Below are 14,653 nucleotides of genomic sequence, written 5' to 3' on the forward strand. Positions count from 1 at the left end.
TGAGTCTCCAGAAGTATCATTTTTGCAACTAGTCCTTTGCTCTATTTTACAAAAAGTAGTGCAAAACTTGAAGCTGTAGTTTTCACTTGAACTAGTTTCAAAATTTACAGATCCATATAATCAGTCCAAATGATTATCCTGATCCTGCGAACATTTAGTCACATTCATAACTTTATGTTGGAGAACAGTTCCTACTGAATTCAACAAGACTCTTCATGAGCACAATGTTAAGCTAACACTTAGGTACGTGCAGGATCAGACGAATATATACGAACAAAAGTATGCAAAAACATATTGCATACTTTTAAATATATAGCTAGGCATTTTTGCTTTACTCTACCATCCCAAGAGTAACCTATGAAAAATACCCATTGTTTTAGAAAAGAAAAAAGCAAATGCTTGGAAGTATGATTCCTTTTATATTGTGATCTCTGAGGAGCAACTGTCATTTGTTATGTTTGTACAGAGCCTACTAGCTGCAAGGGATATACAGAACAAATATGCCTTGATTGATTAATAACGACTGATTCCTTCTGGCCCTTAAAAATTGGAAAAGCTATCCACCACTGTTTATCCCAAAATAAGATCCACCTAGGAAGACAAGAAGAAAATGGTTCACATCATGCGAGACACTTTGTCTAAGGACCCACAGGCAAAGTCAGGAATTCTAATTAAAATGATTAAATGAGAATATTGTTATATCTAGGCAAGAATCTCTCAATTTGCATATGGATAAAACCTCTCTCTCCCTCTCACCCTACCTAAAAAGAACTCTAAGTTACCATGTAAGGGTGACACGCTGCTTTCTTATGCAAAGTGACCCATTACACATTATGAGTGGATAAAGAAATGGTTGGGGAAGATGCAAGTTAAGCAAATTAGAAATGTTGCTGTAAGACTGAAGGTCAAATTGAACAAAATAACTGTTACACCAAGAAATCCAAGCAAAATGTTCACACCAAACTATACATTGAGTTACAAAAAATACAAATATACTGTAAATAATCTTTCACCCCATATCAGAAGCTGCCCATTTGTTTGCCTTGTGAGTCAGATCTACATCCTTCTATATGTGGAAAATGTCTTGTTCTATGGCAAGCCCAACATAATAAACTGCTCATGTACAATCAAAGAGTGTATGGAGTATGTCCTCCAAATTTAAAATATGAAGGATTTTGTTGTTTTCATTGTAAATAACTGTTGCACTCTAGAAGTAATAGGAATTGTCTAGCACAAGGAAAAAAATATCAAAAAATATAAACCAGGGTATAACTTAGGATATTAAGAGAACTTGCTTAAAGGAGAGGATCTCCGTTGATAGCAGGGGCTAATAATGAAATACAATCCTTGAAACAAATCAAACTTAAAAAACCTCTGATAAGGAAAGGATTAAAGAAATTTGTTATATACCATCACCATCTATTGCAGGGATCTCAAACTCAAATCACCATGAGGGCCACATGAGGACTAGTATATTGGCCGAGTGCCACATCACTGACACCTGTTCATATAAAGATATGAAAGCCCACCCTTCTACCTCCGGCCCCACTCTGACTCCACCTCTCCCATGAGGCCCCGTCCCTACCCCACATCTTCCCACCCCTTCCCCACCCCCATTCCAACCCCTTCCCCAAAGTCCCCACCCCAACTCCGCCCCCTCCCTGTCCCTATTCCAACCCCTTCCCCAAATCCCCACCCCTGTCCCGCCACCTCCTCCCCATAGCGTGCGGCTCCCCCTCCTCCCCCTCCCTCCTGGAAAGCGCTAAGCACTGCCAAACAGCTGTTTGGCAGCGGGAAGCACCTGGAGGTAGGCAGAGGAGTGGGAATGCGGCACGCTGGGGGGGGCAGCAGGTGAGAGGAGCTTGGTGGCCACAGGAAATAACTCCGCCGGCCTGCGAGCCACATGTTTGAGACCCCTGATCTACTGATGGAAGCAAACACAAACAAAGAGCTAAAATCTAAGCACTCACTTGGTATGTGTCCAATAGGAATAAGAGGGCGGCCCATTCCTACAAGTCCTGAAACTAGGCTATATAAACTGAAGTCACCACATGCTCTTGAGAACTGACTGAACCCAACAAGCTGAAGAATCCTAAGCATGACAGACACCAGGACCAACCGTGTGGAAAGGACTCTCCCCCATCCCAAAGTTAAGAGACTAAGAAGTATTCAAAGATTATATTATAGAATAGAAGGAGAAATACAAATAACTAGGTTATCTTGCTGAGTCTACACTCTCTAGTGAGACCTCAAGTAAACCATATTTTAACTCCTTTATTCATCCAAGCAAATTGGCCTGAAAAAATTGTTTTAAGCAACTGCTTTTAATATTCTAAATTTGTCCTTTTGAGACCAATCCATTCAAACTGTACTAACTACACTCTTCAAAGTGCCTTAAAAAAAGTGCCTCCCTGGAAGTGTGATAATTGTGTTATGATAATCCATTCTCAATACATTAGTGCCTAAGTAAATCTAATAATAAATCTTAGTAATTTCCACTGTTCTTTGATATAACTGCTGAGCCTCAACTCTAGTCTATGATAACTGCTTGCACAACTGTGATGATGATGATGGGCGATCACTCGTTACCGAGTATGATCATCTTCCATGGGAGTTATGGGTCCTCAGGTGGCTAATAAGGCCAATCCTTGAACCACAAGTTCTCTTACAATGAGAGCAGATGTTTTCAGGCTCAGCAGGAGGCTGTTGACCATGACTGGAAGCCAGTCTCTCCTTCCTCCTGTGCCTCTTGTCCTCTTCGGCTTGTCGGACAGCAAGTTCAAAATGCAGGGGACCATCACGTAGGACTTCACTCCATTTTAAGCGATCCTGGGCAAGTGTCTCCCAAGTATCAATGTCAATATTGCACTTTTTTAGACTGTCCTTAAGCAAGTCCTTATAACGCTTCAGTTGTCATAAGAACATAAAAACAGACATACTGGGTCAGACCAAAGGTCCATCCAGCCCAGTATCCTGTCTGCTGACAGTAGTCAATGCCAGGTGCCCCAGAAGGAGTGAACCTAACAGGTAATGATCAAGTGATCTCTCTCCTGCCATCCATCTCCACCCTCTGACAAACAGAGGCTAGGGACACCATTCCTTACCCATCCTGGCTAATAGCCATTAATAGACTTAACCTCCATGAATTTATCCAGTTCTCTTTTAAACCCTGTTATAGTCCTAGCCTTCACAACCTCCTCAGGCAAGGAGTTCCAGAGGTTGACTGTGCGCTGTGTGAAGAGCTTCCTTTTATTTATTTGTTTTAAACCTGCTGCCCATTAATTTCATTTGGTGGCCCCTAGTTCTTATATTATGGGAACAAGTAAATAACTTTTCCTTATTCACTTTCTCCTCACCCCTCATGATTTTATATACCTATCATATCCCCCCTTAGTCTCCTCTTCTCCAAGCTGAAAAGTCCTAGTTTCTTTAATCTCTCCTCATATGGGACCCATTCCAAACCCCTAATCATTTTAGTTGCCCTTCTCTGAACCTTTTCTAATGCCAGTATATCTTTTTTGAGATGAGGAGACCACATCTGTACGCAGTATTCAAGATGTGGGTGCACCATAGATTTATATAAGGGCAATAAGATATTCTCCATCTTATTCTCTATCCTTTTTTTAATGATTCCTAACATCCTGTTTACCTTTTTGACTGCCGCTGCACACTACATGGACATCTTCAGAGAACTATACAGGATGACTCATAGATCTCTTTCCCGATTAGTTGTAGCTAAATTAGCCTCCATCATATTGTACGTACAGTTGTGGTTATTTTTTCCAATGTGCATTATTTTACATGTATCCACATTAAAATGTCATTTGCCATTTTGTTGCCCAAATCCCACTTAGTTTTGTGAGATCTTTTTGAAGTTCTTCAGTCTGCTTTGGTCTTAACTATCTTGAGCAGTTAGTATCGTCTGCAAATTTTGCCACCTCACTGTTTACCCCTTTCTCCTTTGTCCACTTATGTTACAGTACCCTTCTTTCACCTGAGAGAACAGGTCCTGTTTTGGGAGGGGATATTCTGGCATCCGGACGTTGCCAGTCCATCGGAATTGCTGATAGATCATTGCCTCAATACTAGTGGTGTTAGCCTCTTCCAAAACACTAATACTGGTGGCACTTGTCTTCCCATTTGATTTTAGAAGCTTACAAAGGCAGCGTTGATGGTGCCTCTCAAGGACTTTCAAGTGGTGTCTGTAGGTTGTCCAAGTTTCAGACCCATACAACAGTGCTGGGAGAATAACAGCTTGATAAACAAGAAGCTTGGTGTCTGTTCAAATGTCATTACACAAATTGAATCTATTTTCCCATGTTAAGTATCCTCACACCTTTTTTCAACTGTCTGAATTGGGCCATCTTGATTATCACTACAAAAGTTTTTTTTCTCCTGCTGATAATAGCTCATCTTAATTAATTAGCCTCTTAGAATTGGTATGGAAACTTCCACCTTTTCATGTTCAGTGTGTGTGTGTGTGTGTATCTTCCACTCTATGTATCTGATGAAGTGGGCTGTAGCCCACGAAAGCTTATGCTCAAATAAATTTGTTAGTCTCTAAGGTGCCACAAGCACTCCTTTTCTTTTTGCAGATACAGACTAAACATGGCTACTACTCTGAAATCTGTTTGAATGTCGTGATCTTCAAAAACCCTGTGCCGTAAACGAGAAAAAGCTACACTGGCACAGCTCAGGCGATGTTGAATTTCTCCATCAATATCTGCCTTGGATGAAAGATGACTTCCAAAGTAGAGGAAACGATCGACATTCTCCAGTGCCACTCCATTGATTTTGATAGATGGAGTACGTAATACCTCATTTGGAGGGGGATGATAGAGCACTTTAGTCTTCTTGATATTAAGAGTGAAACCAAGACATGCGTAAGCATCGGCAAACACATTCAAGATAGTTGGAAGATCTTTCTCAGAGTGGGCAAAGATTGCATTGCCATCAGCATACTGAAGTTCCACAATAGACGTGGAAATCTTACTCTTGGCTTTCAGCCTGCTAAGCCTGAACAGCTTTCCATCCATTCTGTAAGTGATTTCAACGCCAGCTGTAAACTTCCCAGCAATTAGGTAAAGAATGACGGCAATAAAAATCGCAAACATGGTTGGAGCGATGATACAGCCCTGTTTGACTCCTGTTTGTACTTTGAAAGGTTCACTCTGGGAGCCAGTGCTGCTCAAAACAGTCGCTTTCATGTTTTCACAAAGCAAGTTTAGGACATTGATTATTTATCAGGTCATCCAATCTTAGAAAGTACAGTCCAGAGAGCACGGTTATTCACTGAATCAAAGGCTTTAGTTAGATCAATAAAAGCCATGTACAGTGGTCGGTTTTGCTCCCGACACTTTTCTTGCAGCTGCCGTGCTGTGAAGATCATATCCGCAGTTCCACGACATGGTCGGAAACCACTCTGTGGTTGTATCTACATTTGAATGGTTAACTTTGATTATATATTAATGTTGTTCTGGCTGAATAAATAAATTGTTGGTTGGCAGTGTCCTGATTTGAAAAATACTGTTCAAGTTAAAAGTTGACTTAAGAAGCCAGTATTTGAACTAGTAAGCTAACAGTCTCTGGACTCAATAAATAGGGGGTCAGCCTACTGGATTCTATTAGATACTGGCAAATGCAGTTTGTTAGTACTTAGCTTTAAAAATCTAACTGGCAGTCTGGCAAATTCAGGCTTACATAGCACAACGGGATCCAGTCTGGTAGTTGCCTTTAGGTGCCACCACTTTATAAATGCTAAATAACGAAGTATGACTAAACTATTCTGTTCTCTATTTCCAAAAGCTCTATTTCAGTCACAAATATCCACTATGTTTAAAACCACTAACAAGCGTGTCAGACCATTTATTCAAAATGAAACACAAAAGCAAAGAAAAAAAAATCAGAGTTGTCTGAAAACATGAACCAACATCTCAACCCACATTATTGCAGAAGTACTGCAAAATGCATGGTAAAGTTTCAGGATGGTAGGAGGGCATGCAGCTCAGAGGGCATCCATTTAGTATTTGTACATATACCATGCCTGCTAGATCCAACAACTCAATGTCTGCCATGATTACATGGCTGTATAATTTGTCCCCATCCCAACTATTTTTCTTCTTTTCACTAAAACAGAAATCTGTAAGCAGTACAGGAGTAAAGCTCCCCCTTCTCTACTTATATAACCCCTAAAGCCCTTTATCATTCCTTGCTATTGCCTTATGGGTTGTTTCCAATTCTAATAATTCAACTTCCTTCCCATACTACACAATCCAAAGTTGTGCATAACACTCCAGGTGTGGTCTCCTTAGACTTTTGTACAGAACCACAGTGATCCTTGTGGATTTGTTCTCTTATTAATGTGTCAATATCCATTTTCTCCCTATATTTGTTGCCAGAAACATAACTGGTAGTTTTAAGTTTGTTAGCTATTAGCAAAAGAGACCTTTCCTGATCAGCACCTAGCACACTAATATACTGTTGTATCAGACCAGTCATTTTTATAACACTATACTTATTACCATACATTCTTCTAGATCTCAGTTTCAGAAGATCAGATGGGAATTTTTAAAGTGCAATGAAATCTGAAATAATTCTATTTTCATTCCTGAGAATGCTCAGCCCAGTGATCTAATTTTAAATTAGATCTTGCATTGTATAAAGACCACATTGTAAAAATAAACTTATTCCTGGCAAATGTTTGCTACTATCATCTCAATTTTCAATGAAATATTTGTTTTAGTTTCTTGGCCAAAAACTAAAACAAAATGTTTAAAGTAAATGTTAAACCCACTTGTTAGCTCATGTCCTAAATCTCATCTACCTATTATTGGTATTAGCTGGCATTCCCACTCATGACATCTGAACAATTCTTCCAAGTCATCAACATATCACATGAACATCACCCCTGTGGCACTCCAGCTGTCACATCCCCTGATCGTGGATCTGTAACTATTCACCAAATTCCCTGGCTTAGCTTACCAAGACAGTTGAGTATTTCACCATGAATTGTTCTGAAAGCCTTCCGGTCTTTCTAGTTATCTATATCAGGCATTTCAAATGCACCTATCATAGTATCTAGGCACCAATTATAAACACAATTACGTCTAGTATTGCACCCACGTCCACACCCATTTCCTGAACCCCTTTTAGATTTTTTTTTTTAAATTAGGCAGCACCTAGTGTGTTTGTCCTAACTGCTCTTTCTCCTTCCAGTCTCCACATATATGTTCAAATAAGTGTTCTTTTATGACATGTTTCTCTCCTAGTGCCTGAGTCTGTGAAATAATCAAGAGGACCCCCACACACATCTCTGGCAGAATGGTATCAGTGATATAAACAACTGTTTCATTCACACCAAAATGCACTTTCAATTTCTCAAAAAAAAATAAATAAATAAATAAATAAATAAATAATTTTCAGATTTGGTTCACGCCAAACTGATTTTTCTTCTTTATTTATTTTTTACAGCTGTAAGTGAACCAAAAGTCGGTTATCTGCCCAGTTCTACTCCTTATATGTAAAGAAGCATTATTTCTACAAGACATTTCACATACTTCATTTTTACAAGTTCAATATGCAAAATCATACTGAAGTGTAAACTCCATTTCTGCCTACATCTTTAATCTGATTATGCTCTCTCTTGCTCCGACAATGATGCCACCTTCAGACCCCCTTCATATCCCCCTCATCCTGAGGTTTTTATCCATACTATTCCCTATGCCTAGAACAACCTAATACCAGCATGCCAGATCACTCTTCACTTTCTTCACTCAAACACCTCCTAAAAATCCATTTTCTTCTAGAACCCCATATCAATGAAAGGCCCAATCAATTCAACTTAATGTGAGAGAATGGAAAGTAGTAAAGGAGAAGTAATTCTAAAGATTAGATTATAAGAAATCCAAATATTAAGTACATAATCCCATCTACATATACAAAATGATGGGGGTCTAAATTAGCTGTTACCACTCAAGAAAGATCTTGGGGTCATTGAAGATAATTCTTTGAAAACATAGGTGCAGCAGTAGTCAAAAACACTAACAATGTTTGCTAAGGTGCCACAAGTACTCCTCGTTCTTTTTGCTGATACAGACTAACACGGCTACCACTCTGAAACCTAACGTTAGGAACCAATAGGAAAGGGATAGGTAAGAGAAAAATATCAGGTCATTATATAAAGCCATTGTGCACGCACACCTTGAATACTGCATGCAATTCTGGTCGCCCCATCTCTTTTTATATATATATATATATATATATATGAATGAGAGAGAGAGAGAATTGGAAAAGGTACATACAGAAAAGAGCAACAAAAATTGTGTGTGTATGGAACAGCTTCCAGATAAGCAGAGATTAAGAAGACTGGGACTGTTCAGTTTACAAAAGAGATGACTAAGGGGAAGGTGGGGGGACATAATAGAGGTCTAACGTCATGAATGTTGTGGAGAAAGTGAATAGGGAAGTGTTCTTCACCCCTTCACGTAACAAACAGATTTCCCGCCTCCCCTCCCCCCATGAAATTAGTAGGTAGCAGGTTTCAAACAAATATAAGGAAGTACTTTTTCGCACAACACACTGTCAATCTATGGAACTTGTTGCCAGGGGATGTTATGAAAACCAAAAGTATAACTGGGTTAAAAAGGGAATTAGATAAGTTCATGAAGGATAGTCCATCAACAACCGTTAACCAAGATGTTCAGGGACGCAATCCCATGCTCCTGGTATCACTAAAACTCAGACTGCCGTAAGCTAGGACTAGATGACAAGGGATGGGTCACTTGTTAAATTGCCCTATTCTGTTCATTTCCTCTGAAACATCTAGCAACAACCACTGTCGGACAGCATACTGGGCTAGATGGACCATTGGTCTGACCCAGTACGGCCATTCTTATCTTACATAAATAGAAACAAACAGCAATACCATTAAGTGGCGTACATAACTTAAGTCAAATCTCAAAGTTGTTCTTGCAACCCTCACCCTTCCTTCCCTTGTCGGCACACACAGTCACGCTCACTTGTTGTTTCATGTATATGACTAAAAACTCCTCAGACCCAGGTCTTTTATGTAAGATTTATTTATGACATTAAATTAACTTAATTTGTAATGTTAATTGCATCACTGCTGTATAAACAGCAAATAATTTTAAGAACTTAGCTAGATGTACATATAATGTACTGAATGTAGATATAGCACTTTTTGTTTACCCACATATTAAGAATCAAAATGACTCAGGCTATGTCAGAGTTTTGTCGACAAAAGTTATACCGCCTTAATTAAACCACTGTTGCATATCCACCCTATTCTCCTTGTGTCAGCAGAGCACATCCACACTAGCAGCTCTTGCATAAACACAGAGAGCAGTGCACTGTGGGTAGCTATCCCACTATGCAACTGGCTGCAGGGTGCTTTGGGAAGGGTTTGCAATGCCTCATGGGGCAGGTAGAGCATCACATGATGCAGGTTTCTCAACTCTATCATTCCATGGGCATCCTCATAGATTGTCTGTCGCTTTTCAGCTGAGGTGGTGAGGGCCAGGGAGCACTGTGTGACAGGAAGTGTTGGGGGGGGGGGGAAGAGGGAGAAAGAGAGACAAACAGAATGTGTGTTGGGGAAGTGTGTGTGTTGGGGAGAGCAACTGTGTTGGCATGCTGTCTCTAAGTTCAGACAGCTTCCTGACAAAGCTACCCTGAGACAGGGGGACACCACCACCCCCACCTCTGCATGGCACAGCAGTCTCTCCCCCTGTCCCTCCCCCACAGCAGCAGCCTGCTCTGCCTGCCTATGGTTCTGTGATTCCTTCGAAGTTCTCCCAGAGCCTCCTCAGCTGACCGGAGCGGCATCCTCAGCAGCTCAGCGCGCTCTCTACACTGAGGAACGTCAAAGCAGCACAGCAGTCCCACCCCCCACGAGCAGTCTGCCTGCTGCTGTGTTCCTAGTGAAAGGGAGAACAGGAAGATTCCACCCTAATGATTTGCTCTTTGCTGCCAGAGCAGAAGGCATTCTCAGCTGTCAGAACTTCCCAGAGCTTTGAAAGGGGAAGGGCACATGCCTGCAGGGCAGCCGAGTTCAAAACAGGGAGCAGAGCGGTCATGGCAGGCATTGTGGGATACCGGGGGAGGCCAGTTATGTCAACATGAAAGGCAGCATCTACACTGATGCTTTGTCGCTTTAACTATGCCACAAAAAGCATTATGCCTCTTGTTGAGGTGGTTTTATTTTGTCAGCAAAAAAGCAGAGTTTTGCCACCCAAAAGTAGCTTTATAGTTTGTACACGTCCCCTATTTTGTCAGCAAAATGCAACTTTTGCCAACAAAATTGTGTAATGTAGAGAAGGCCTCAGTGAGAAAACTGTACGTTGGGAGAGGGCATGTGTTGGAGAGTTTACTAGACAGTTAACTATCTGTAGGACTCTAAAAAAGCCCAGGTTCCCCTTTTCCTTAAAAAAGGGTGTTGTACTTTTTCCAGGAGGGGTAAGAGTGTTGCCCCTGGACTCCATTTTTATACTAACTTGTAACTAGCACATGTCTGATAAACATGAAGCTCCCACTATTACACGTCTCTGAAATGGTGGAACTCTTCCTCACTACCCAATTCCAATACTTCCTGCCTGTTATGGGAAGGAGGGGGAGAAACAGTCCTTCTGACTGCTTCAAAGCCTTATTTTTCTGTTTGTTTGGGAGTCCTCCAATACCCTGTCCATCTCCCACACAAGTCAGAATTTCTGATATTTTACTTTTCCACCAGAAATTTAGCTATTGAAGGGGGCATATCTACTATATACAGCCTCATTTTCTCAGGGTGGGGAAAATCCTTCTCCTTGGACAGCAACAGTACCTGCCTCTGCTGCTGCTCAGAATGACAGAAGATAGTTGCCATTTTCACTGATACTCAGAGACCTCTGAGTAGCAAAAGAAGTGCTCAGTCTCTCTTGGTAGTCTCACTTTTTTGCAGCTTTGGAAAAATCTACAGGGAGCACTGAAGAAAGATTCAGGAATGTCACACTACATGGGTATATATAGGTAAGGTTACTTTCACAACCATAAAGGCTAGAAACTCTGCTGCCGTCTTGCAACACCAAAGGAAAGTTTACATTCTGTAGACATGACTTAATTCCCTTGCATTTTCCAGGAAAACTTTCCAGTCACCAGTGAGGAAAAAAACAAGTGACTCTTTCAAGTTCTGGATGACAAACCCAATTTTCAAACTCTACATACTTCTGTGATAGCAACTCTCCCAGTGCTGCCAAATTTGACAATAAGCATTGGTAATAAATGCTTTGCCCTCCTCATTTATTTTACATTTTCTGAAATGCACATCCATTTGTACTATCATATACAGCAAAATCTTTAGCTGCTAACATTTTTTTTTATAAATTTTCTGATTGGACTTCTACTTTCCCAAATATGTTGTGTTACTAGTATCAAGTTGCCAGAAGAAAATGTTCACTACATCAATACAAAAAGTAGTATGTGGTGTTTTAAACAGCAATTTTCTGACAAAAGTAAGTGTGCTAAGAAAAGTACACTTCTGCTCATATATGCAGTCTAATAATAAACATCAGTGCTAACTATATGTTCCTTGTGGTCATTTAGCAACAATTAAAAATAAAACAAAGTAGTCTGTAATTAACATTTGAGAATAAGCAAAAAAAAAAAAAAAGTTGTAGAAATCCTTGAAGAACGTTTACTTGAACATATTCAGTAAAATTGAAATATGATGAAAATCCCCTTTCAGAAGCATTGGCTCCATACTCTAAAAACTACTGCATTTGACAGCGGGTGCCCTCTGTCCAGAGTTGGCAACCTCCCACTTCCCTCAAAAGCCACTGAAGAAGGTGACTGTTCAGCTTGAGTACACAGTGCCAACAAACTTCAAAATTTGTCATTATCAATTTTTTCCTACAATGGGTGCTCCACTTGGTGAGCTCTGTCAACACCCTGACAACTGTTTTCGCCACTGACCATAGGAGGAAGTTTAGAAAACACTGTGCTTAGAACAGTGTCAATGCTGCAGTTTTTGTAACAGAGCTATTCCCTTATAATATTCCAATGAAAAATAACGATCAAGACAAAGGCTAAACTAATTAAACCGGTGCAAATTGGAGCATAGAGGAGAACTTAAGAATAAAGACCTGTTGTCAGTGTAATAAGTCAGTGCTACTTCCCAGCATCTGTAGCACTTCCGTTATAATGAGACGGTGACCAACAGGATTTCCCAGGCCAGTGAAGACAGGACCCACATGGGGCAAAACCTCATTTTTCAACATCACACAATCTATACTGCGCTTCCGCAAAACATTTACAGCAGGCCCCGTGCCTTCACTGACCGGGGACCTTCCTGGCGCTTACGAAGAAGCGCGCGGCTCCGCAGCAGGGCGCTACAGCCGCCAAATCACTAGGCGGAGGCAGCAGCTCAGGCCCGGTAGGCTCAGCGGCTGTCTCCCGTTCAGGGAGACAAGGTCCATACTCCCGCAGCAACCAGCCCCTGACCCTGCCGCTCCGCTCCCTCTCGGCGGCGCGCAGCAGGCCGCGGGCTCGGGCTGCAGGAGCGCAGAGGCGGAGCGCAGTGACCCACCACGGGCTGGGGGGCACACGGAGGAAGGCCCCCAAAGGAGTGAGGGCAGGACTTCAGCCCGGGTTCCCCTCACTGGGTCTGCCGGGCGCGGCGCAGCCGCAAGGCGAGTGCTGGTGCCCCAGGGCCGGGACTCGCTATCTCGGCGCCGGGACCGTGTGGGCCCTTCCCTAGAGAGAGGGAGCCCGCAGGGACGGAAGGGAACATGGGTGTCCCGCACTTACTCTGCCACACCAGGCTCTTGAGACCCCGCTCCCCGGACGCGGCCCCCACCGCAGTAGGCGCCATCTTGCCCCTAAACTCCACCTCCACCCTGACGTCACTTTTACACAATCCCCATCCCGTTTACGCTTCATCTACGTCATACTACCCACCTCGAAGTCCGCCCTCTGACCCCGCCTAAGCCTCGCTTTTGTCTGGGAGCCACGCCCCTCTGGCACTGCGCCGTGACGTAAGCCGAGCGCCGCCGGAGGGCGCCCCGGGGGGCGGGAGAGGAGTGGGGCCTAGGTTGGAGCTGCGGGGTAGACGACGGGCCGGAGGAGACGGGTGGGTGTTAGTGGGAGGGTTCTGACTCTCCCCGGCACGGCTCCGAGCAGAGGCTTACTGACGGGAACCGAGCGTTACCCATGGGGACCGTGCCCGGTGTCACAGGAGAGGGACATTACACTCCGTCCTCTGGCGGACCAACACCAGAATCATGGTCCACATCCGATCAGGCCTGGGCTGTCCCAGTCTCGCAGACAGACCCACATGCACCAGTGCCCTCCCCAATATCAAGTAGCACTCACTCACCATACTACTGCAGAACCTAAAGGCAATACAGGAGCAGCTGAGAAGCATGCATCAAACTCCATGACCCACACGTTTTGCCAGGCCAGGTGTCTACTACTCTCATCCCCTTCACATCAAACACAAACCATCCTATTATCCAGTTTTCCTGTTGCCTGAGAACAAAATGCACCTGCATGAAGCAGCTGACAAACTAATCTTTGGCAAGATAGACAATTATGTAAGTGTGGGAAGTTACCCAAAAGAAATGGCCATAACTACAAAAGTCACCCTCACCTGAAGTCTGTTAGTCTTAAAGGTGCCACAGGACCCTCTGTTGCTTTTTACAGATTCAGACTAACACGGCTACCCCTCTGACACTCCTTACCTGAAGAAGTCTTCAGTGTAATCATCAAGTCAGTTCATGGCCTGGGGAGTCTTCTGGACTCTGCTTCTTCTGGATACACAAATAGCTATAATGGCTAGAAATGCCTCTTAGTAGCTCCAACTGCTCAGGGGATGCATTCAGTCCTATTGTATAGAGCCCTGGCCATGGTGATGTATTCCAATGCATTGTACCAGGGATTGAAAGTAAAGGGTTTACACTCTAGCTGATCAAACATGGAGTGGCTTGTCTACTAACATAGGATGAGTACAGCAATCTAATGCTCCAAAATCTACAGTGACTCCCTGTCCAAAATTAGTTTCAATTCAAAATCCTGGTCTTGATCTTCAAATCCCTGAGTGAGGTGAACCCAGATGATCTCAGGCACTTTTTCTCTGTAATTTATTACAGCAATTACATTTTTCAGGGACAAGGGATAAGGTCAGTAGCAAGGATTACACTTGCTGCAGGAGCAAGAGGGTGACTAATGACTGTGGAATGCCTTTCCATCAAAAATGGTAATGACCATGGGTTTCCAACTTTCAGACACAAATGTAAGACTCATCTATTTGCAATTGCTTTCCCATAAAAACAGCCTTAAGACTCTACATTGCTTCCCTGAACATAACGAATAATGTAATTTAAAACTATTTATGCATACTTTAACTGAACAAAAAAGAATAATGAAGAGTGGAGAATACAGTATTTTAGATAGACTGTTTATGTAGTTTTGTTAGTGCCTGGATATCATGGTGATATTAGATAAACTGCTACAGATTTTTACACAGAAGATTACCCTAGCATATTCTTTGCCACAGTGAAATATGAAAAATACAGGAAGACTTTTAACAAATAAAGAATCATGTATCACAAACTATAATAATAACACTGGTCTACAATTTTTGAGAAGTCGTCTGCTTCAGAGA

At 42.3% G+C, this 14,653-nt stretch overlaps 1 protein-coding gene across 1 annotated transcript in view; it reads right to left on the reverse strand.

Annotated features, from left to right (window-relative positions):
- Positions 1-12,877, reverse strand: part of LOC113407431 (syntaxin-binding protein 3-like) — a 48,171-nt gene extending 35,294 nt beyond the window's left edge. Inside the window, exon 1 of the mRNA XM_026655941.1 lies at positions 12,799-12,877. Coding sequence (XP_026511726.1) covers positions 12,799-12,862 — 64 coding nt within the window. The 5' untranslated portion in view covers positions 12,863-12,877. The remainder of the gene's footprint in view (positions 1-12,798) is intronic.
- Positions 12,878-14,653: the final 1,776 nt, after the last annotated feature.

Source organism: Terrapene carolina, unplaced genomic scaffold (genome assembly GCF_002925995.2).
Source record: "Terrapene carolina triunguis isolate 2854851 unplaced genomic scaffold, T_m_triunguis-2.0 Scaffold211, whole genome shotgun sequence".
Lineage (NCBI taxonomy): Eukaryota > Metazoa > Chordata > Testudines > Emydidae > Terrapene > Terrapene triunguis.